The sequence below is a fragment of the Apteryx rowi genome, unplaced genomic scaffold, assembly GCF_003343035.1.
Source record: "Apteryx rowi isolate R43461 unplaced genomic scaffold, aptRow1 scaffold_109, whole genome shotgun sequence".
In the NCBI taxonomy this organism is placed as follows: domain Eukaryota; kingdom Metazoa; phylum Chordata; class Aves; order Apterygiformes; family Apterygidae; genus Apteryx; species Apteryx rowi.
The window spans coordinates 766,162-786,689 of NW_020447297.1; the positions used below are offsets into that span (position 1 = coordinate 766,162).

At 41.4% G+C, this 20,528-nt stretch overlaps 1 protein-coding gene across 3 annotated transcripts in view; it reads right to left on the minus strand.

The window, feature by feature from the left end:
• The window catches only part of CRHR2 (corticotropin releasing hormone receptor 2), a 161,355-nt gene that overhangs the window by 98,858 nt on the left and 41,969 nt on the right, over positions 1 to 20,528 (minus strand). Inside the window, exons 1-2 of one of the 3 annotated variants that reach the window (XM_026072323.1) lie at positions 15,116 to 15,273; positions 14,846 to 14,965 (exon numbers count right to left, since the gene is read on the minus strand). In XM_026072323.1, the coding sequence (XP_025928108.1) occupies positions 14,846 to 14,965; positions 15,116 to 15,233 (238 nt within the window). In that variant the 5' untranslated portion in view covers positions 15,234 to 15,273. Of the gene's footprint in view, positions 1 to 14,845; positions 14,966 to 15,115; positions 15,274 to 20,528 lie in introns of those variants that run through there. The other 2 variants (XM_026072327.1, XM_026072312.1) reach the window with 2 other exon arrangements.

Below are 20,528 nucleotides of genomic sequence, written 5' to 3' on the forward strand. Positions count from 1 at the left end.
GATCCCTACGCAAGGAAAATGAAAGTAACTTTTATTACCAATAACAATTAATATGAATAATCATGTCCATCCAGGAAAAAAACAAAAGCAAAAAGAACCCCACAGAGATATTGCCTGATCTTGCAAAAATTGCATCCAGTTCTTGCAACTGAAAGGATCATTTACGTTTGAATGCATTCATGAGATTCATCTAAACTTTTAGGACATTGCTGATACTGGAGTTGAAAACTACTTTTCAAGAAACATTCTTGTGCATATATTAGCACTTATTTGCAAAAGAACATGGGAATGTCTGAGACTCTTTTTCCCTATCAGTGGTYTCTAATGYCTTCATGCAAAACTTTTTCTTGCAAARCTTCCTGTCAGACCCTTTTAGTCAAACACAGGCCTATGTGAATTGTTTTCATGTAGCACTACTCCTTCATTAGAAAATTATATGTATTATATATAAGGGAATTGTATAAACTGTGTAATTAGCTTGTCTCTGTCATCATTGGCAATGGGAATAGCTGTGAAGGTGGAACAGACTGTAAAGTTAAGGACACCCACTCGTGAGTAAGGATTGCAATGATAAAACTGACCAGCCCTAGCTGTCTCTCTTCTCCCAGAGCACAGAAAACTGAGATGATCATTAACTAGAGGCACTTGAAAGTCACTGGTTTAAGGCAAACACCTGCTACAAACTGCAGCAAGCCAAAGGGTGACTCATGAGCTGATTAGTATCTATGAGGTGGGACATGGGGTCGACAGAGGTAGTATCCTCAGCTTCTGGATTAGGCTATGTTAGCCCCACTGATGGTTTAAAGCTTGACAACGACCAGTAAAGAACTAATTCTCCCCCCTTCCTTGTCCCCTTTACTTTTTTCCTTTTCTTCCCTCTGTCCTGAGAACAGCTCTGTTTCTCTTTCTACTACTTACCCGCTTGAGCATAGGCTCTGGTGCTGCCCTTTCTTTAATGTAGTTTTATACTACCACTTTCACTCACATTTCATTTCTTCTGTCTGTCAGCTGCCCAGACCCTGCTGACACTGTATGACACACCTGCACCACTCAAAGACAGAAAAGTTGCAGCTGCATTTATGCGACTGATATATCAAACAGATAACAAGCTTTCAGAGAACCAACATACTGTTATTTTGATTTTAGCACTAAAAGGCAACACAGAGCCTGATCAAAGGCTGTTTTTTCTAACACAGTCTTTTTTACGTTATCACCTGAGAGTCTGAACTCCTCTTCTTCATTGTGCTACAGTGCTGAATGATGAAAACACATTTTCAGAACGTTTTATTTGCAAAAAGGGAACTCAGCTTGTGGAAAATAATGACAATCTCCACTGATAAAGCAGGACATTTCAATAATTTATTTCACCGGATCAAGGAAAGAGGCAAAATCCACTGGATGGGATATCTGACAACAGAATATGCATTATACTAGCAAATGTAGCCTAGGAAACAACTCTGCATTGCAGAGAAGAGGATCAAATAGCTGAAGAAATGTGATTTTGATAACTAAGCATTTCCTTTGGCACACAGAAGAATTGTAAGTGCTACAGACCAACAGATCTGCACTTAGGCAGTAAGGCCTGAAAATAAAGAGTATCCTGGGTTGCATTAGGAAGAGCATTGCCAGCAGGTTAAGGGAGGTGATCCTCCCCCTCTACTCAGCCCTAGTGAGGCCACATCTGGAGTGCTGTGTCCAGTGCTGGGCTCCCCTGTACAAGAGAGACATGGAGCTACTGGAGCCAGTCCAGAGGAGGGCTACTAAGATGATGAAGGGACTGGAGCATCTCTCATATGAGGAAAGACTGAGAGAGCTGGGACTGTTCAGCCTGGAGAAGAGAAGACTGAGGGGGGATCTTATCAATGTGTACAAGTATCTTCAGGGAGGGTGTCAAGAGGATGGGACCAGACTCTTTTCAGTGGTGCCCAACAATAGGATGAGAGGCAACGGGCACAAACTGAAACACAGGAAGTTCCAACTGAACATAAGGAGAAACTTCTTTACTGGGAGGGTGACAGTACTGAGACAGGTTGACTAGAGAGGCTGTGGAGTCTCCTTCCTTGGAGATATTCAAAAGCCATCTGGACAGGGTCCTGGGCAGCCTGCTCTAGCTGACCCTGCTTGAGCAGGGGGGTTGGACTGGATGATCTCTAAAGGTCCCTTCCACCTTCAACCATTCTGTGATTCTGTGATTCAGTGCAAGCCACGGTCAAGCTTTGCATTCATGCTGAAAGCTGCTCTTTCAAGGCAAGTAGACAGACCCAAAATGGTTCTAACGTGAGCTAGTGGTCCTTTCACCTGCCTGCTCACCCACTCACAAACTCAGAGGACGTGAAAGCCAGAGGGGAAAGAGAAAATGAAGATCACAAAGGAAACAAGTCTATGAACAGCTGTTTCTCTGCAGCACAGAAAGAGGGAAAGAACTTAGACCAAACATTAAAATTAAGCTAGGCACCTTCTTTTCACTTACAAGACAGGTATGTTGGCTCTGTCATGACACTATTAATTTGCCCAAAGACTCTGGCAGGACGGCTGTTGGTAATTGTGTCTGTTATTCCATTCTGCCTGCCTTGGATGCAAGACAGCATGTATCACACTTGTCCTTTATATCTGGTGTTTAACTAATAATTTCTCTTTCTCACTTGCTGCTTTTTGGGATAGAAGCTCAGATTTTTGCCTGTTCATTGTCTCACAGATGGCATCTGGCTTACATAACACTCCAGTTCTTTCCCCCAATTGCTTTCTCTCTGCTTCTTAATGTGCATCATCCTTTCACAAGGGTTCACGCATTACATTCCTCCACCGCACTAACATCTGAGGAGCCATTCCTCACCTGCGCTCTGCTTTGCTCTTTTTCCATCTAACCTCAGAACACTTACYTGTCTTGGAGATGGTTGCCAATTCTCCTCACCTCTGCACAACATGCCATGCTACACTGCCCACTCTTACTGCTCTTACTCCTGCACAAYTGCATTTCTACATCTGACTTCGCTTAACCCATTCACTAAAGTCTTTCACATCAACTCTACCCTTTCCCATTCTCACAATGAGACTTAACTCATATTCTTCTCCAGGCACAAGGTCTCTGCCTCTCCACTCACTTTCACCTCAACTACTAACCTCCCTCTCCATCCCCAGTCTGCTTGGTTGATGCTCTGCTCTTCCTCTGGCCAGTCTATTCTCTGCTATCCTTTCTTTTCCTTTATATTTCCACTCTCCCTGCAACCTTCTGTAATTCCTTCCCTTTTGCAGAACAGCAAGAAATTTGCACTGAGAAACTTGTCAGTCCCAATGAGATGAAAAATATTTTAATTCTGAGAATTGGTCTACATGGCCCCAGATGGCCTCAGAAAGAGTCATCTTCCAGGCAGGGCAGGGACTCCTTTATCAGTCATTTTCCCCACTGTTTGGATGCAAACTCCAGGCTTATCACAGATACATCTGTAACCAAATCAGTTGTGCTCTCTTCTGAGAGCCAATTAACATGCTTATTCCTCTTACACTAAAGTGAAAGAGGATGATGGATTCCAAAGTCAGAGTTCAGGTTTCCAGCAAGCAGCATACAGCACTCAGACTTGTGAAACTTCCAGCACTTAAACTGCATAACTTCATCTCAAGRAAGTTATTTTTATCTGGTCCTTCTACCTTGAGTATCTGCTTTCCTGAATGAGCCATCAATGAGTCATCAACATTTGAGGATTAAATCAAAGCAATTAGCCCTGCCTTTTCCAGCTGATTTTCATTAAGGTAACATGGCAACTAGACAAATGTCAGTGTCCTGTGATCTCACTTGATTCCCCAAAAAGCAGGCAAGGGAGGAACTAAAACAAGAAAAATGGTGCAGCATAAATATACATATCAATAGGTAAAGCATGTGGAATCTAAGCAAGAGACTGAGACCACTCTTACTCTGCTATACATCACATGGTATAAATCACAAAGTCATAGAAATGCTTTTTGGAAGGAGCTATAGAAGTCACCTAGTCCAACTTGCAATATGTCTTCCTTCCACACCAATCCAGAACTTTCTGAGCTGGGCACTCAAAATTAATAGAGACGCTTCATTATCAGAATGTACTGGGCAAATCAGAGTAAAGTTTTTAAAGCTGCTCATGAACCTAAGGACTTGAACAAACAACCAACTTAGCACAGCTAAAGGAACTTCTTTCCCTGAAATTTAAGGAAATGCATTTTAGCTAATGTTTACCAGAAACTGAGTGCACACACAGTTACCACATGGTCCCAGAACATCTGAATGACTCATTCAGATGTCTGCCCTATTAACAGTATTTTCTGTGCCTAGTCAGGTTACTGTGTGGAATGGGGAATCGAGTTTAAATAGAGGACAAGGCAGCGCATTCAAGGCAGGCAGGAGCTATGCAGATTACCAGATCAGCTGAAGAAGTCATGAAAAAAATAACACCACAAATTTTCTTGAGGCCCTGTAATTGGAATGAGCTGTCAGGTGTTACACCTCTGCTCATCCAAAGTTTGGTGCTTTAATCTCAGTAACTCAGTCAYGGATCTGCAGCTTAAATCCAACAGAGAATCAGTATAATAGGAATCTCTAGGAAATACCTTACCTCCATTGTCTGAAAAATCAAACGCAATTATTGTATTTCTAGTTACAAGAGAGTGTTTTCCATATTCACTAACATTATAAATTGAAACCTACTGCTATGATGTCTGTGCTTTTCTGACATACTCCCCTCTACAGCTCACTAAAGGCCCTTCTGTTTCTCTCAACACTCACTGAAGGAATAAAACAAAGTACTAAATGGATCTTGTGTAGGAATAAAATTGTTATTATTATGGTTGACAGAATTTGTTTTACAAGAGAAATGTGCAACAAATTGAGGGGAGATGAAGGGGTTAAGAACAGATTACAATGAAAATGACATGGTCAGGCTGAGAACTGATTTGTAGGTGAATAGTGATAACTTAACTAAAAGAGAAAGATCTTGGTGGGTGATCTTCTAGCTCTCCCCAAGAAAGGATAAGAACTCACCGCAAATCTCAGCATTCAGACAACTGCAGTCTCTCTTCCCTGGTGCATTTATAATAAAGAACTCATTGCAAGAGAACTGCTGGGCTGTGAAATGCAATCATTCACCACTAGCACTGTAGATGCATTTTGATCCACTTTTGTCATATTTTGGGATGGAGGCTTTGAGGCACAAGGCAAATCCAAACAGATCTCCTTGTTCCTTCACTCCTCAAAAAAAAAAAGGAAAAAAAAAAGGAAAAGGAAAAGGAAAAGGAAAAGGAAAAGGAAAAGGAAAAGGAAAGAAAGCAAACAAAACAAACAAACAAACCTTTCATATTTTAGTGCTGAAAAGAAGGTTTCCTTAGTCACAGTCAGTTTTGGTGCAGTGCTGCCAGCTGACAGGTGGAAACATTCATTTTTAGAGAAGCCTAAGAAGAGGGAGACATTATTTAAATATGAATTATTGGATCAGTAATGGGGAAAGTGGATAAGTTTATACATGAAGTTTGTGAAGTGGGAAATTCAGATCTGACTAGTAGGACAAACCAAACCAAACATATATGTATGGGATTTCATTAAAGAAAGAGGKTTTTTTTAAAAAAAAAACACAGAGACATTTTCTGTTTTTTATCATTTGCTTCAATGGATTGCTTGTTATTGGAAAAGTCTCATACAGAATAGGATCTGGCCGTCTGTTATTCCCAGCACTGCAGAGAAAGAAATCAGAATAGAGCAATACGAGCTTTATTCATTTTAGGAATTAGTCCCGAGAGCTAATGACTAAAAACTCCACAAGTAATATCTCACGGGAATTAAACTGCACTGAGATAGAAAAATATCTACTAAAAATCCATTCCCTCCAATTTCCATTGGATACCATGTTTCTCATTGCCTTCCCAAACTACTAAAAATGTCCATCATGTCTCACTTGCAAGGAACTACATTTCAACAGTTAATCCAGCAATCTGGATGTCAAGTCAGAAACAAGTCTGGAGTCCAAAACTGAGTAAGAGTGTCCCTTTTGCAAAACAGCAGACCGTGAGCAAGGTCTTGCATGACATTTGGAGTCTGTGAACTTTACTGGGACCAGGACAAAGCTTGAAGTACTGCCCTTCCAAGTCATAGCAGCCTCAAGGATTGACCATTACTCTTACGTCCCTCCATGAACAGCCACTGAAGAACACAGAAGAAAGCACAAAGAACATAAGTCCAATCAGTGGATTCACTGAGCTGGAAAAAGCCTTTCCAGTCAGCAGGAGACAAGTTCAGCGGCCACAGTTAAGGAAGGTATTGTCCCACTGTTACTATACCTATTTGTTATTCTTGTTAAGAGGGAACACCCTGAAGCCTCTGTCAAGCACCCTAGGGTCTACAGGGGAACCAAACAATCCTTACCAGGGGACAACTCTCATGCAGGAGAGATCAGGTTCATGCAATAGGGAGGAGCACAGTAATTAACATGGTGCATACAACAAGGAGGAATCCTTATCTCATCCAAACGCAGGTTCTTGTTGCCTGATGAAGCATCTTGGATAGAGATGTTTCATCCTGGAATGGCTTTACAGGCTTTGCACAGCTCCACGCCTTCAAACACAATGCACTCTTTCTTGGGAACAAAGCTTGGCACTTCCCTTCCTTCAGCCTTATTGAGCAGCCCTGGTAAAACCACCGCCAAGCCCCCCCCTCCCCTCAGCCAGTGACCTGCTCCCTAGCAAGTGCTCCACGAAGGCAGGGACAGCAGGGTTCCTTTCAGAACATCCTCCATTGCCTCCTCTGCCGTGTCCTTGTCCTCACTTCACTCACCGCCCTTCAGTGAGTTCCTTTTACCACCCAGTGGGATGTGGAAGCTGCAGAGGCAGCAGTCAGTAATAATAGCAGACCAAATCCCAGGGACACTATTCACACCAGTTTTCTTTTACCCAATCCATCATTTCCACCCCCAACTGAGTCAGTGTACTTGAGCTGAGGACACTTACTTTACCTGCACTTTAAGTGACACCCTGTGGCTGCAAGAAGGAATTACGGGTGGCCATTCCCTCAGCGACACTCTTYCTGAGGTCTTGTGACAAATAAATACAGATGCTGAAACCCAGTAGGTCACAGACAGTCCCAAGCGCTCAATAAATGGAGAAAACAACCTGATTCTACTTCCCCCTGCAGAGTTTCAATCCTTTCCCTCCCACGGCTTGGCTGGATGGAAAGCTGGTAAAGCAGAATAATGAAGAAAATCCCACATCCATGAGAGTCCCCACAGTAGAAGTAGCTGGATGGGATTTTTCCACTCAATTCAATGTTGCGAGATGAGGAATTTTGGCTTTGTTTCCCCTTGTTAAGCATTTGATTCCCCCCCCCCCTTTCCTATTTGTTCAAATGTTCCCTCTTCCACTTCTCCCCTGGCGCTGCAAGCACACAGTTGTACAAGTACCGCCTGTTTCCTAACTTGTGGGAAGAAATTGAGCCCCAGTCCATCTGTTTACCATCTGGCAGTTGCTATCAGCTTAGACAACAGCTCACTATCTCATGCAAGGGACAGAGAGGTGCATGGGGCAGCAGCCTTGGAGAGAAGGTTACAGAAGCCTCTAAAAAAATGAGGGGAACCCCGGGTTTGCTCACCCTCCGGAAAGCCACAAGGCTGCCCTCTCAGAGTCCCATCATTACTCCGTCACTGCGAAAAGCCACTTTTTCTGACAATCCAGGGAGATGACCCCTCTGCCACAAGTTCAGGATCAGCCCCCTGAAATACTGACACAGGCAAGGCAAGGAACTGGGCCTCCAGCTACTGAAGTCAGGTCTGATTTACCTCRGTGGAAGATCAGACAAGCCTGGTGCGAACAGCAGCAGCAATTCCTGACTCCGGGAAATGTGTGAAGCCTGCCTCAGAAATCAGACATGCCTAAAGTTAAGAGAATCTCAGTGAGGCACAACAGGATCATAACAGAGCCCCCTCATAACCTACCAGTGAAGAACAAAAATACCAAACAGTGTTTAATTAGCTGAATAAAAGGTCCCTCAACATGACTGAGGTAGCATTAATAACCTTCTTATTTTACTACACTTGATTAACTTCTGTTTTGTGCTCAATGAAAAGATAACATATTTCACAGGACGACAGTAGTGGGCACAGGAAAGATAGTTTATTTTCATTCTTTTTAAATATTGTTTTCAACACTTTTCTTCCAAACTGCAACATCAGAGTGACCTCTTACCACAAATTATACTTCACAAGAGAAAGGAAAAATAACAAAAACTTCTAAAAAAAAAAAAGTGTAAAACAGCTTCCATGCATGCACGCACTGAAACAAAGAGCTTCCCACAGCAATATTTTTGGGAGAACCTAACCTAAACTAGCAAGAGAAAATGAACAAAGATGGCTGAAATCTTGATCCACAGACAGCACTATCAGAGTCAAGCTGAACTAATCAGCTACAGATTTGGTCTCCTTAGAGAGAAACTTTATGAGCCTAAAAATATGTTTTATTTTCTCCCTCCAGAATTCCAGTTCTGGCCTTCTTTTTCTCCTGCCATGTTCACTCCGTCTCCCATCTGTCTCTTTCCGTTAGCTTTCAGATACCAATATATGACTGGCAAATATTGAGTTGGTCACCCCAGGATAGCTGAAACATGGTTTCTTCAAGACTGCTAACTCTCATTTTCACAACCTTTTTGTAATGAGCAAATAGTTAAAGTTGGTTATAAAATTTCTTTTCTTACTCAACATCTCCTCCTGTCCTTAAACAGTCCAGTGGAGAAAAAGCCTTCCAGTCATCTAACAAGATCACAGAAGAGGGAAGGGGGTGGGTGAGTAGTTTTAGGCCTTAGTAGTACTTTTCTGAGTCTGCAAACACATGTGCATTGCTTAGCAAAAAGAGGAACTTAGATATTTGATCTTCAACTCTCTTCACTCAGCAATGTGTTTTAATGTAAAGAGCCCTTCAGTCCCAATGCCAGTACATCAGAGCTGTTTAGCATCTGCTAGTTTTCAGGCTCTGATGCTTCCTCTCACCTTGTCCTCTTCCCCAGCCCACACCTCAGCTGCTGCTCTTCAGTGCACCCAGCTGTACCTCTAGGAATCACTACTCATGCTAGCAAGGCTGTGTTGACTGGCATTTTATTTTTCTTTCCAGTTAAAATGAATGGCCAACAGAGCACAAAGGATCTCTGTCTTTTATGAAGGGAATTAGCTTTGAAATTGCACCCTTTAGAAATAACCTCTCAGGAGAAAGTAAGTGATGTGAATGTGATCACAGAAGTGCTCAGGACAGTAAAATACACAAGATAAAACACGACTAAAAATGTTAATAGAGCCTCTAGGCCAGCCATTTATAAAAATTCACATTTCTTTAATTGCCAGGTCTTACTCACATATTATGAACAAAGCTCTAAAACTGATGATTTCCAGGTAAGACTCATGTTTTATATGCAAGCTGCAACCACTGCTCCAGAAGAATTTTGAACAATATTTAATCAGAAAGAAAAGCAGCAAAGGTTAGCTCTTGTTAAAAGAATGGCTGTTTAACCTATGAAAATTATCTCTTTACCTCTTTTAAAGACTAAATCACCTCTTTAACCACTTTCAAAAAGAGAGGGAGTGGAAAGAAAGAGCTATTAATTCACTTCTTCACCTTTCCTTCAGAACAGAAAAGACTATTTGCCTGTGTTCAAGATGAAGTGACAAAGAACTGTAGGAATTTTTCTGTCAGTGTGGAGTAAGCAATGTCAATAGGTACAACCACGATACTTGCATCAATGGCCTCCTTTCTCCCATGTTTGTCCAGAGTGAACAACAGCCTTGGTTGCTTGGTCACCCACCCCTTCAAAGCCAGCATCAACAAAGGCAGCTGGGTGCAGGGCTACCTAGGAAAAGGTGGTCTACACAGCCTCAGAACAAGGAGCAGGCAAAGAAGGAATGAATCCCCAGCAGCACAAGGCCGGCAGTGCTCATGTGACTGTCTTCAGCAGCATAGTCACTGGAGAAAATGAGGATTCTTTTTGTAACATGCAAAACACTTATATGAAGTGGCTATTTCTGTCAAAGAGCTTTCCTATACAGACAGGGAGGTGGGTTTGCAGAGCGAGAATCAGAGCTATAGAGACCTTTTGTCCCTGTTGATCACAAAAGGAGTCTGACCCCCTAATGTCAATCCCCGGGTGTGGGTCCAGTTCAGCTCAACAGACACCCGGGGTGGATTCATCTGCCTAAACACAGACTTCATATCGTTTGTCTTAGGGTATTTGCAAGACCCATAGAGGCTGGAAGATAAACCACACACTTACAGAAGATCTGGGTCCTCTGGAACAGCAGCTGTGTGCCAGGCAAGATACCTCTGGACATATCCAATGGTTCTAGCACTTCTGCATGGACTACTGAACTGATCTGTAGGTGTTCACTTTAGGCTGAGCTGAGTAACTCTCCAGACTTCATCTGTAGTCACTTGAGCTCCATTAACTTGTACTAGAGCTTATATATTTAGCTTAGCTGTTGACACCTACATGTAAATACCTAAATTTAGGTATCTTAATCTGCAAGCTGAAGACCTTTCAGTGCTTCCACCTTCTGCCTGCAGCCAACACAAACCAGACTATCCAGCACCCAATGGACTTGTCTCATCATAGAATACCCCTCCCCTTCACTGGATGTTGTATACAAACTCAAATCAGGCAGCCAAAGCTAGAAGTGTCACCACTTATTGCCCATCAGATGACCATCTAATCCTGGATCTCCCATGGCAAAGGACAATTTGTAGGGAAAGGAAAGAGCTAAAGTAGGCATACTTTAGCCTGTAGCATGCTATAAGTGCTTCACACATACCTTTTTTGTAAGCAGCAGAAAGAGTCTCATTACTGCCCATTTGCTGAATTAATCAAGCTTCAGGATAGCCTAATAAGTGAATTAATCTGTTTTCTAAAACAAGAATAAAAGCTTCACACTGTCAAAGCATAAACACACCTAGAGGGCAGCAATCATATTGTCATCTTTAACTATATATAGATCCTGAACAGAGACAAGTACACAGCAATACACTGCACCGACACATACATTTTTTTCCTTTTTTTTTTCCTTTTAAGAACTATACAAGAGTTTTGCTGCAAAAAAGCAAAGTTGTAAGTGAATGGCATCATCTTCAGATCCTTGGCCAAAGAACATTTTGCCTATATTCACAAATCATACTAAAGAGTAACCAGATTTTGATTTGTCAGCATGACTTTGTTTCCCAAATAAAAAGGGAGAAAAAATCAAAATAACAAAGTGTCAGAGATGAAAAATACTCACGGCTGACAGACTTTCTGTTTTATGAATCCAGCTGAAACTTATCTGAGTCACTCAGTAGTTCCCGAGAGACTCACAGACACACACGCGCAAGTTCATCACGAGAGTTTTTTGTAGTTAGAACGGAAATCTGATTTTTTGCAAACTGTTTACTTTAGAGTGGCAAACAGGGTTTTTATGTACCAGTTTCTGTCCTTAAATCTTTGACTCAGATACCTTTTGGTTAAGTTCTGTTGGCATATTTCAGGGTTTGATAGCGTTCCCCATTTGAGCACTCAGGGCTTGGGTGTTAGAGCGACAATCAAAGCATTACAGTTGCTGAGCGGGATACCAAGCAGGGGTAAGTCCATATGAAGCCTTTGGTGAGTAGACTGTGGTGCTACTGCTTACTATTTTGTCTTGAATGGCATACACTACATACACAGTGACCACAATAAGTCAGACAAATAGCCCTGTGAGTACCGGGACTCAGGGAGCCTGGTTTCTGAAGGATTTGTGTCTTGTGCTTGACTGAGTCTGATGTATAAGAAGGTGCAAATGCTAGTCTAAGCTTTTCATGCAGTTTGCACACTTATAAGACTGGATTTTCTAGTGTCTAGTGAGTCACAAGCAGATGCAAAAGCCTTTGTCTAAAGGCAATATTACCGGGTTCATGTCCTCTAACCGGTAAGCTACTTTTATGATACTGGTAGGAGCTTGGAATATTTTGAGACCTTCATTTCTAAAAAAAATTTGCTAAAATTTCCCCCAAAGGTGTATATATATTAAAAYGACAAACATGCTCATAGCCATACAAAACCAATTTAAAAATATGCTATAGTTCCTACAAGGTAACAGCTCTCAGACCAGCGATACATGACAGCATAATAAATAGATGYGTTATGATCCAGTACTGGATAAGCCGTTAGTAGAAGAAAGGCATTGCATGCTGCCTGTTCTGCACTTTTCCCATTTCTTTCTCAAAAACAGTTCAGCACAGTTTTACACACAACCATTTCTTCCTTTGCCCCTGCCAAAATGCAGAAGAAAGAAAACAGGACAAAACTACACTACACGTCCTAGGCAAAAATCTCGTGTTAATCCAAGCCATCTCCTAATCAGACTTTAACTTTACAGCTGGATTATTCACCTCTGACATTTGCAAGCTCCATTTCCTGTTGTTTGTCAGTTGACTGTGCTTACTTTATCATCTGCATTAGGTGCCCAGTCTAGGTTTGAAGCCCACTGARTCCTGCTACAAATGGCCCTCTAACCATCCCATAAAATAACTTGGCGAAATGATGCAGGTAAAAGTAGTCAGACTGCATCAGTATTTGGCCTTCCCAAACTTTTGACATGTTCTGCATGTACTAACTGCCACGTCTTTCAAATCACAAAAGAGACTGCATCTTTGTATTCAAATTTTAAACTGTTCTGCTGCTTTCCCAAGTCTTAATCACGAACTACCAAGCTACAAGAAGCTGTTCATTTTACAAGCTGACTCAAATCTAGGCATAGTTCTTCTCTTCCTCTTCTGTGCCAGGACTTGGAGAATCTACACACACAGAAGAGCAGAATATCGATTGCAAGCCATTTACAGTGGTTTCAGTATAGTTTAGCACTCTATTGCAAGCTACATATGTTAAAGATCTGAGCACCAGTATGCACTATCAATCAGTCCTGCAAACATACATTTTCTGAATGTGAACACTCATGTTTTGAAAGGAGAAAAATATACATTTTCCCCAGCTATGATAAAATAGCATTTCAGCAATTCAATGTAATTTCTTCGTAAGTATATTTTTTAATTTTTTTAAAAAGTCACTGTTTTAAGAGCAAGGAATTTAAGAAAATTTACCAGCAATTTAATACAAACATTAGCTACAACTGAGAAGGAGGAAAGCTGGGAAGAACTTTAAATCTGGTCAGTGATAAAATATTGAAAACATTAACAGAGTTCATCAAAATACACTGGGGTATTTAAGTCTTTTTTTCTTTTTTTTAATTCCCTGCACAGGAAAGTCATTTAAATTCTCTCCAGYATGTTTATGAGATAAATAAGGAATCATCCATAATGCATTTCTCTTTTTTTTCCCTTCATTCTTTCCTTTTGGAAAAACAAAAATAAGACAGTGGAAATACTGACATTCCCCACCAAAAAAAAAAAACAAAAAACCCACCCACATTTCTTTCATGTACCTTTCCTATGGCTAATCTTTTAGGGTCCATTCTGATACATCTCCTCATCTCTGAGCTGTCCTTAGCTTTCAGAATATTTCCACTGAATGGGACTAGGAAGGTAGTGGACTGTTAGCAAACAGTGATCATAGCAATGATCAAAGACAGCACAACCCAGCTCTTTGTCTGTGCCTACATACTCTGTTGCAAAGCACACAGGTCAGAGAACATGTGTTTGAGGACGATCCTGTAGTTCTCTGAGGTAACCTTCTTGCTCCCCTCAAAGATAAGGATGACAGAACATAGTCCCCAAGAGCAGATTTGGAAGAGGGCTTTGTTTGCATGGGAAATATACAGCACTTTTGTCTAGTTATCTGACCCTTGCCACCTGGAGTTGGAGAAAGAGGAAATTCTCAGGTTAGAAAACAAGGTCTAAGATGACAGGGTCATGCTTTTATGGGACTTACTGAGAATGCTACTCCTATGAAATTAACACTAACTTAAAATTAAACCACCAACACCTTAGTAACAATTAGGAGTGAAATACAGAGTGAAATGTCCACATAGTCAAAAGCATTCTAAAACACTTGAAAAATGACTGGCAGATAAGTGGGATATGCATASTTGGAGCTAATATGTGAAAAACTCCTAACAAAAGGTCCAAACAATATTGACAGATAAGGAAAAGGAAATGAGTGCCTGGGTCCAACAGCCTGAATAATAAATTCTTAGTGAGTCATCATGATTGTTTACCTCTAAGACTAGATCATCAGTTCCAAGAGATTTCTAAGGAGCCCTCATACTCCCTTGCTCTGAATTTTATCTGCCTCATAATATCCTCTCCTGTTTCCCTTGCAGTAAAGATGCAGCCACCCCGTCTCATAAGCCAACTGCCAATGAAGTTACTAAATAGATTCCAGACCTCAGACTTCTGCTTGTTAGATATAACTTCCAGCTCAGTTTGTCCCCCCTGTTCACACAAACAGCCTCTCAAAAAGAGAGTCCTTTCAAAACACAGTTCTTAGGTGTTAAGACTAGGTACTTTGCAAGCCAGAGGATCTCTACTTTAACCAGATGGCTGAAGCACAGGTACAGTAAAACATACATACCGCCATACACATATACACATGAACAAACACACAGTCAGACAGCACAGTGCATTTCATTGTCTCCTTAGATTGCAGAGGGTATTTTTGCCCAGATCTACCTAAATAGACTTAAGAAAAGAAGAATCAGTGTCCAAAATGCTGTGTTTCTGAGAAATCTGCATCATTCCAGGCAGGAATTTTGAATATACAGCCTGGAATGTGGAGGAAATGTTGATTCTCAGGCAAACACTTTTTTTTTTTTTTTCCTGGGAAAGATATTTTGAGTTTCTCTAGGTGCCTTCTCAGTACCAGATCTATGGGAGAAGAAAAGGAGTTTGTACTTACTCGTGGTGTTGTATTTGATCCCATTGAAGAACTCCGGGCAAGGTCTCTCTACTAATTCCCCCGCGGAGGTTCTGGGCCAGCAGGTCCCGATCTGATCAGTGGTGGCATTGCAATACRGACCTTTTGCATTAAAAAAGACACAGAGAGAGAAAAGGGAAAGAGAAGCAGTTGAAAAAGCACAAAAGCGACACACTGTGCATCACAAAGCAAACTGTGAATTTTAGCTCTCATAAAGCTTTTCCAAGCCCAGCGCTAGGTAACGTTTCCTACCATCAAAGCCCAGGAAAGGGACAGAGGAACTCTCTAAAAAAGTCTCTTGTAAATGATCCAGGAGGCTGCAGTTGGCATCAAATTCTTCTAAGATGAACTGAGATATGGTCACATCCATTATTCCCCCCTGGGGCTACTGGACTGGGTAAGGCTTCTTCCCCTTTTCTGGTTCTTGTCCCCTCTCCTTTCTTCCTCTTTGGAAACAAATGATCATCAATCTGCGGACACCCTGCAATCTTGTGTGTGTGAGCCTCTCTCCCTCACAGCGTGCTGACAACTTGGCTGAGAGTCTGCGTCTGGCTGTGCAGTTCAATCCCCCAAGCTCTTCTCTGCTTTAAAACAGCAGCTCAGGAACCAATGGGATCACACTGAGCCCAGAGTAAGGGGCTTGCATCTCTTAGCCGGCTTCCCTGGTCTAGCAGCTCTCTAATGCTGCCTCACATTGCCAGACTGTTGTATTGCTTGCTCTCCCTCCCTCTTTTCACTCTAACACACACGCGCACACACACACACACACGCTCACTCACAGTTTGATTGTTAGCTGCAGGGATGATTGCTTCTGCAAAAATACTCACTGCAAGTTAGAGCCAGGAAGAAAAGGAAAAGCCATTGGATTAATATAAACTCCTCTGGCTGGTTGGGAAGCAAAGCAATTCCTGTGTCTTGGACAGGGAGGGGAGAGGAGAAGAGACCCCCTGTCCAGCAGTTGGGGTAGTGGATCCTGAGCAGGCCTTGAGAAAGAGGAGAAATAATGAAATTTAAGACAGGGGAGATATGGTCTGATAGAAGGGAGGCATCAGAATAAAGGAATCTGGAGTAATGACCTAGAGGGGAGGCAGAGTAGGGACAGGAAGGGAAGGGTTGGGAACCAAGCCTGGGAAAAGCAAGGCATAGAGGCAACACATCTTTCAGCCCTTCATTCAGACAGGATGGGATGGGATGGAATAGGATAGGACAGGGTAGACCCAACAGATCAGGGCAATCAGAATCAACAGATTAGGGCAAGGCACAGGGGGCAGACTTAGAGCTTTGGAGCGAAGGACAGATTACTTAGGGGACAAGGAAGAAAAGAGAGGCTATTCTCTCCTTCTCCAGTGATAGGATGGAGTAAGGCATCCAGAAAGGATGTATACCCAGTCTGTCAGGACACAGGAGGGAGATCCTCTGTGAGAGGAAACTATGATGCTGGTAGGGATGGAAGAGCAAAGGGCTTGAGCAAATAAGGTCACCATGGAACAGGATGAGAAAGGTGTAGGAAGAGAAGAGATGGAGGCAGTTTGGAGGGAGATGCCCAGATGGTCATCTTTGGTCATCTCTGGAGAAGTCAAAGCTCAGTAAAGAGAAACTGATTAAAGTTCTTCACCCTGGGACATGCTAGAGAGCAACCGAGACATAACCAGTCTTTCTGTCTTGCTACACAAAGAAATGAGGAAATCTTTAGGAAAAACTGGCAAAACCTTGCTAAGGAAAAAGGAGGATAGAACTGATGATAGCAGGATCATGGATTTAGAAGGATCTTAGGAAGCAAATGGGCAACTGACTTGGGAGAAAAGCAAGATAAGCATATATGCTGGTAGCACAGATGAATGCAGAAAATGAAGGAGAGAACAACAAAGAAGCTTTGACAGAAAAAAAGGGGTCCAGCAATGGAATCCTGTGTGAGTTTGTGTTCATAGCTTTAGATTGGACATGTTTTTTATGATGACTTCAAAGCAATGGTATCAGACTCTCAACAATGTCTCTCTCCCACCCTTCTTTGGCCCAGACTTTCCCTTTACTCATATTTAAAATCAAAAGGCTTCATTCTTCATCCTTCAAGGACTGCAAAAAGTGTGTTCTCCGACAAAAAGAAAAAGAACAAATGATTGGGTTAAGAGGAAAAATAAATTACCAACATGAACTGCTAAGGGAACTAGATAGAACACTCTTTTGCCATCTGGGGAGTCTGGAGATTCTTTAACATTTTCATAGATTGCAACAGAAAAAAATGAGTTCCATCATGTTTTGGGATGAGGATTTTTATTCTAAATATGCAAAATCCACAAATTAGTAAGTATCTTAACTCTCTAGGCTGTTTGATGTTACGAGGCAAGTGAATGCCTCTCTCTCTCTGTCTTTCTGGAGCTGTGATCGCCTTCCCAAGTAAATGCTTCCAAAATTGGAATCCTTCTTGAGAAGTCAGTTTTTCAACAAATTGGCCTTTGTCAACACCACCAGATCTCTTTTTCCCACACATCTCTAATTCCAAAAGGCAATATGGCAAATTTCTTCAGCATCATTCATACCACATGACCACCACTGCAAACATACTTGTCTTTGAAGAGGGCTTTGAGGAGAAAACACTATCTCTGGAACTCTGAAGCAAGGGGGATTAAAGTTGCTCTGAATGTCTAGGCAACTCACAGTAGTCTATCCCTTCAACTCTATCTTCAGCTCTACACTTTAAATTACTTTGCTTCTTCCTGGAAGGGCAGTTGAATTYAGAAAAATTTGAAGTTCAAAAAAACCCTGTTCCTCAAGCAGAGCATCTTATAGTGATGGTTATGAGATGTTCTCAGAAGACAGTAAGTGCTTAGTGGCATCAGTGGGTCCAGTGGCCATTTCAATTGAGGCAGAATTGATCAGTGAGTCAGGCCTTGGTCTAGAATGCTGATCAGAGTTTCTTTCCTGCTTCTGGATGCAGCCCTGTAGAGCAAAATCATGTAGCCTGGGCAACAGTCTCCATTTCTCACTTGTTGTCTGCATCATCTCTTCCCTCATACTATTTATACAGCACCTGGTACATTGGAATCTAAAACCTTGGCTAGAGGCTTTGGGCACTAGAGTTTACGCAATTTTTGGAGGAATGCATTGTTTTTTACAACTAAAATCAAAGAAAGACGGTTTCAAAAAATGAACTACTCTTAAATTGGGTAAATGTTTCACTTTTCTAAATGGTGTGTATTTTTCAGCAGAAACACTTAAAAGTTTTTTCAGAAGAAACCTTTCAAATACTGCAAAGTGGAACACTGAGCTGAATTTCACTTCAGAACTGTTTTTTATAGTGGTTAAAATCCAAAAAAGCAGACCAAAACAAAACTATTTTTTTTTTTTTCAGGATAAAGAAAATGATCTTCTCATTTCAGTGAGAAGAGCTAGAAAATCATCTAGTCAATCTAAAATGATTCTACCCGCCATCATCTTTTCACTTCAGTGACCTTTAGAAAAACAGAAGCTGTACATACAGCACAGATAATACTACTGTATTACAAATATGTAACAAACAAAAAATCACAAAATAAATATAGAGGTGACAAACAAATTTTCTGGGAGTAAGTCTCAATGAAGAAGATAATTTGTTATTCCTCAATCCACAAATTAGCACTATTGCCGAATAATCTCTTCCCAGCTCTACTGTAGCCTCTTGCTGAAAAACTACTTTTGCAACTTTCCCTGGGTAAAATTAATTACTTAATAAAAGTCTTCCTTTGACTGGATCTAGTCAGATTCTGATCATGTTAATTTGACTCATTTGATGTGAAAATGTTGCTCTTTTTAAAAGAAGCAAATCCAATTAAATTAAAGATTGACAGAAATATTGTAGCTGCTGACACTGCTGATTCTCTGCTGATTCACTACCCTTCTGTGATGTATTTGATACAAATAAAGAGCTACTAGATAATGTCAAGCAGTAGGTAACAGAGATCTGGCCTAAGAATAACTGAGCAACCAAAGAAGGCTGGTAATTGCATTTGGCAGGCAGAAAAACTTTATCAACTTGTGAGTTTGTTCTTGTGTAGTGGTTTTCACCGGTTTGTTTGTCTGGTATTCATGACATATATGCACAATTAAGGTGTATAAGAACATCTGAATATATAAGATTATGGAAGTGAACACGGCAGATAAATATTTAAACACTGCAACACTTCAGTCAGCCTCTTACATAGAAGAAAAAGTGACCTAGGGCTCTTCTGGAACAGGAATTAGCTCTGCCCATGAATGGACTACTATATTCCTTGGTACTACAAATCTTTGCTTGTCAGACCTTGCACAACTGTTACCCAGATAGTTTCTCAGCCTCCTCCTTAATCCACAGTTGGTAGATTTACCTGGAGAACATCTTTCAGTTTGCCCCACAGACATTAACTAAGAAATATGACAGTGCRCTGTTTAATCATGACAAGCAGCACCAAAATTCAGCCCTGTGTGGACTGAGGCAGTCAATATGTGTGTGTGTGTGCAGGGAGGAAGGGCTGGCTGCAAAACCAGTTGACTGCTCCTCGGTCATGTCTAGTAGAGGCACCTCCTCTCCCCACTCAACCTCTACAAAATCAAGAGACCATGGTATATTTCAATATCCAAGAGGGGAAAAAGCCAGTTCTTTCCTCATTCCCCTTGCTCAGAAACAGAAAAGCCATCTCACTATAACTCATCCAGCCTTCTTTACCCACTACAGTGACTGTTTTATCTCCCATTATTCATCTCCCATCTCTCCTTACCTATTTAGGTGAAGAGCTCATGCTTTCCTGGCACATCTCTTCTATTCAACGCATAAAGCTTAGGACAACCAAAATACACATCATTCATCAAACCATCTGGTTATATCAATACTCTTCCCATCTTAGTTCCATTGGTTCTCAGTGATTTACCTCACCAATAGGGTAGTACCTCATAGAATCACACTCCTGACTACTGTTTCTTCAGGTATTTTAATCCAAGTAAAATCCACATCCAAACCATACTTATCACCTAACACTATAAATTGGTATGTTTAYGTAGGCTTGGATGTAGCAAGTCAGCTACATACAAGAATATCTGATCCAAAACTGTGGTATGGTCTTCAGGGCAAGTACAACGCCTTCTGGTTGAACCTCCCTCCTGTCTGGCCCGTTTGGAGTTAATGCAGGTCTATGTGAAAGCCCATGACCATCATGTGATGTTTATCACAGCCTCTGTGAGGCAAAAATTCAAGAGAAACTCAAAGGAAGGTTGCCCTACCCTAATTTTGATGGCAGAGAGGAGGGTGAAGGGGAATGAAGGGAAGGAGGAAGAAACACAGTTCTTGTTTGTAGAAATGAAATGTTTAGATCCCTAGAGGACAGTCAAGAGGCAGAATTAAGGGTGACGGTAGAAATGCAGTGTCGTCAACTCATATTTCGTACAATGCAGCTGCTCTAATGGGAAGTTTATCTGTCTACTTTTGCATTTGTCTATCTCTACATTATTGTCACCTTTAAATATGAGGCAGGATGGTTTCAAATGGCACAATAAGAAGTATTTTCCCAACTCTCTTTTTATCTTCTGTTTGAAAAATGTTTCCCAATATTCCTTAATTAAGCAATGACCTTTCAGAACCTTACTTTAAAGTTAGTGGGACTTTTCAGCTGGGTAAGGACTATAAGACCAGACACTTTAATGAAGATACTAAATTACC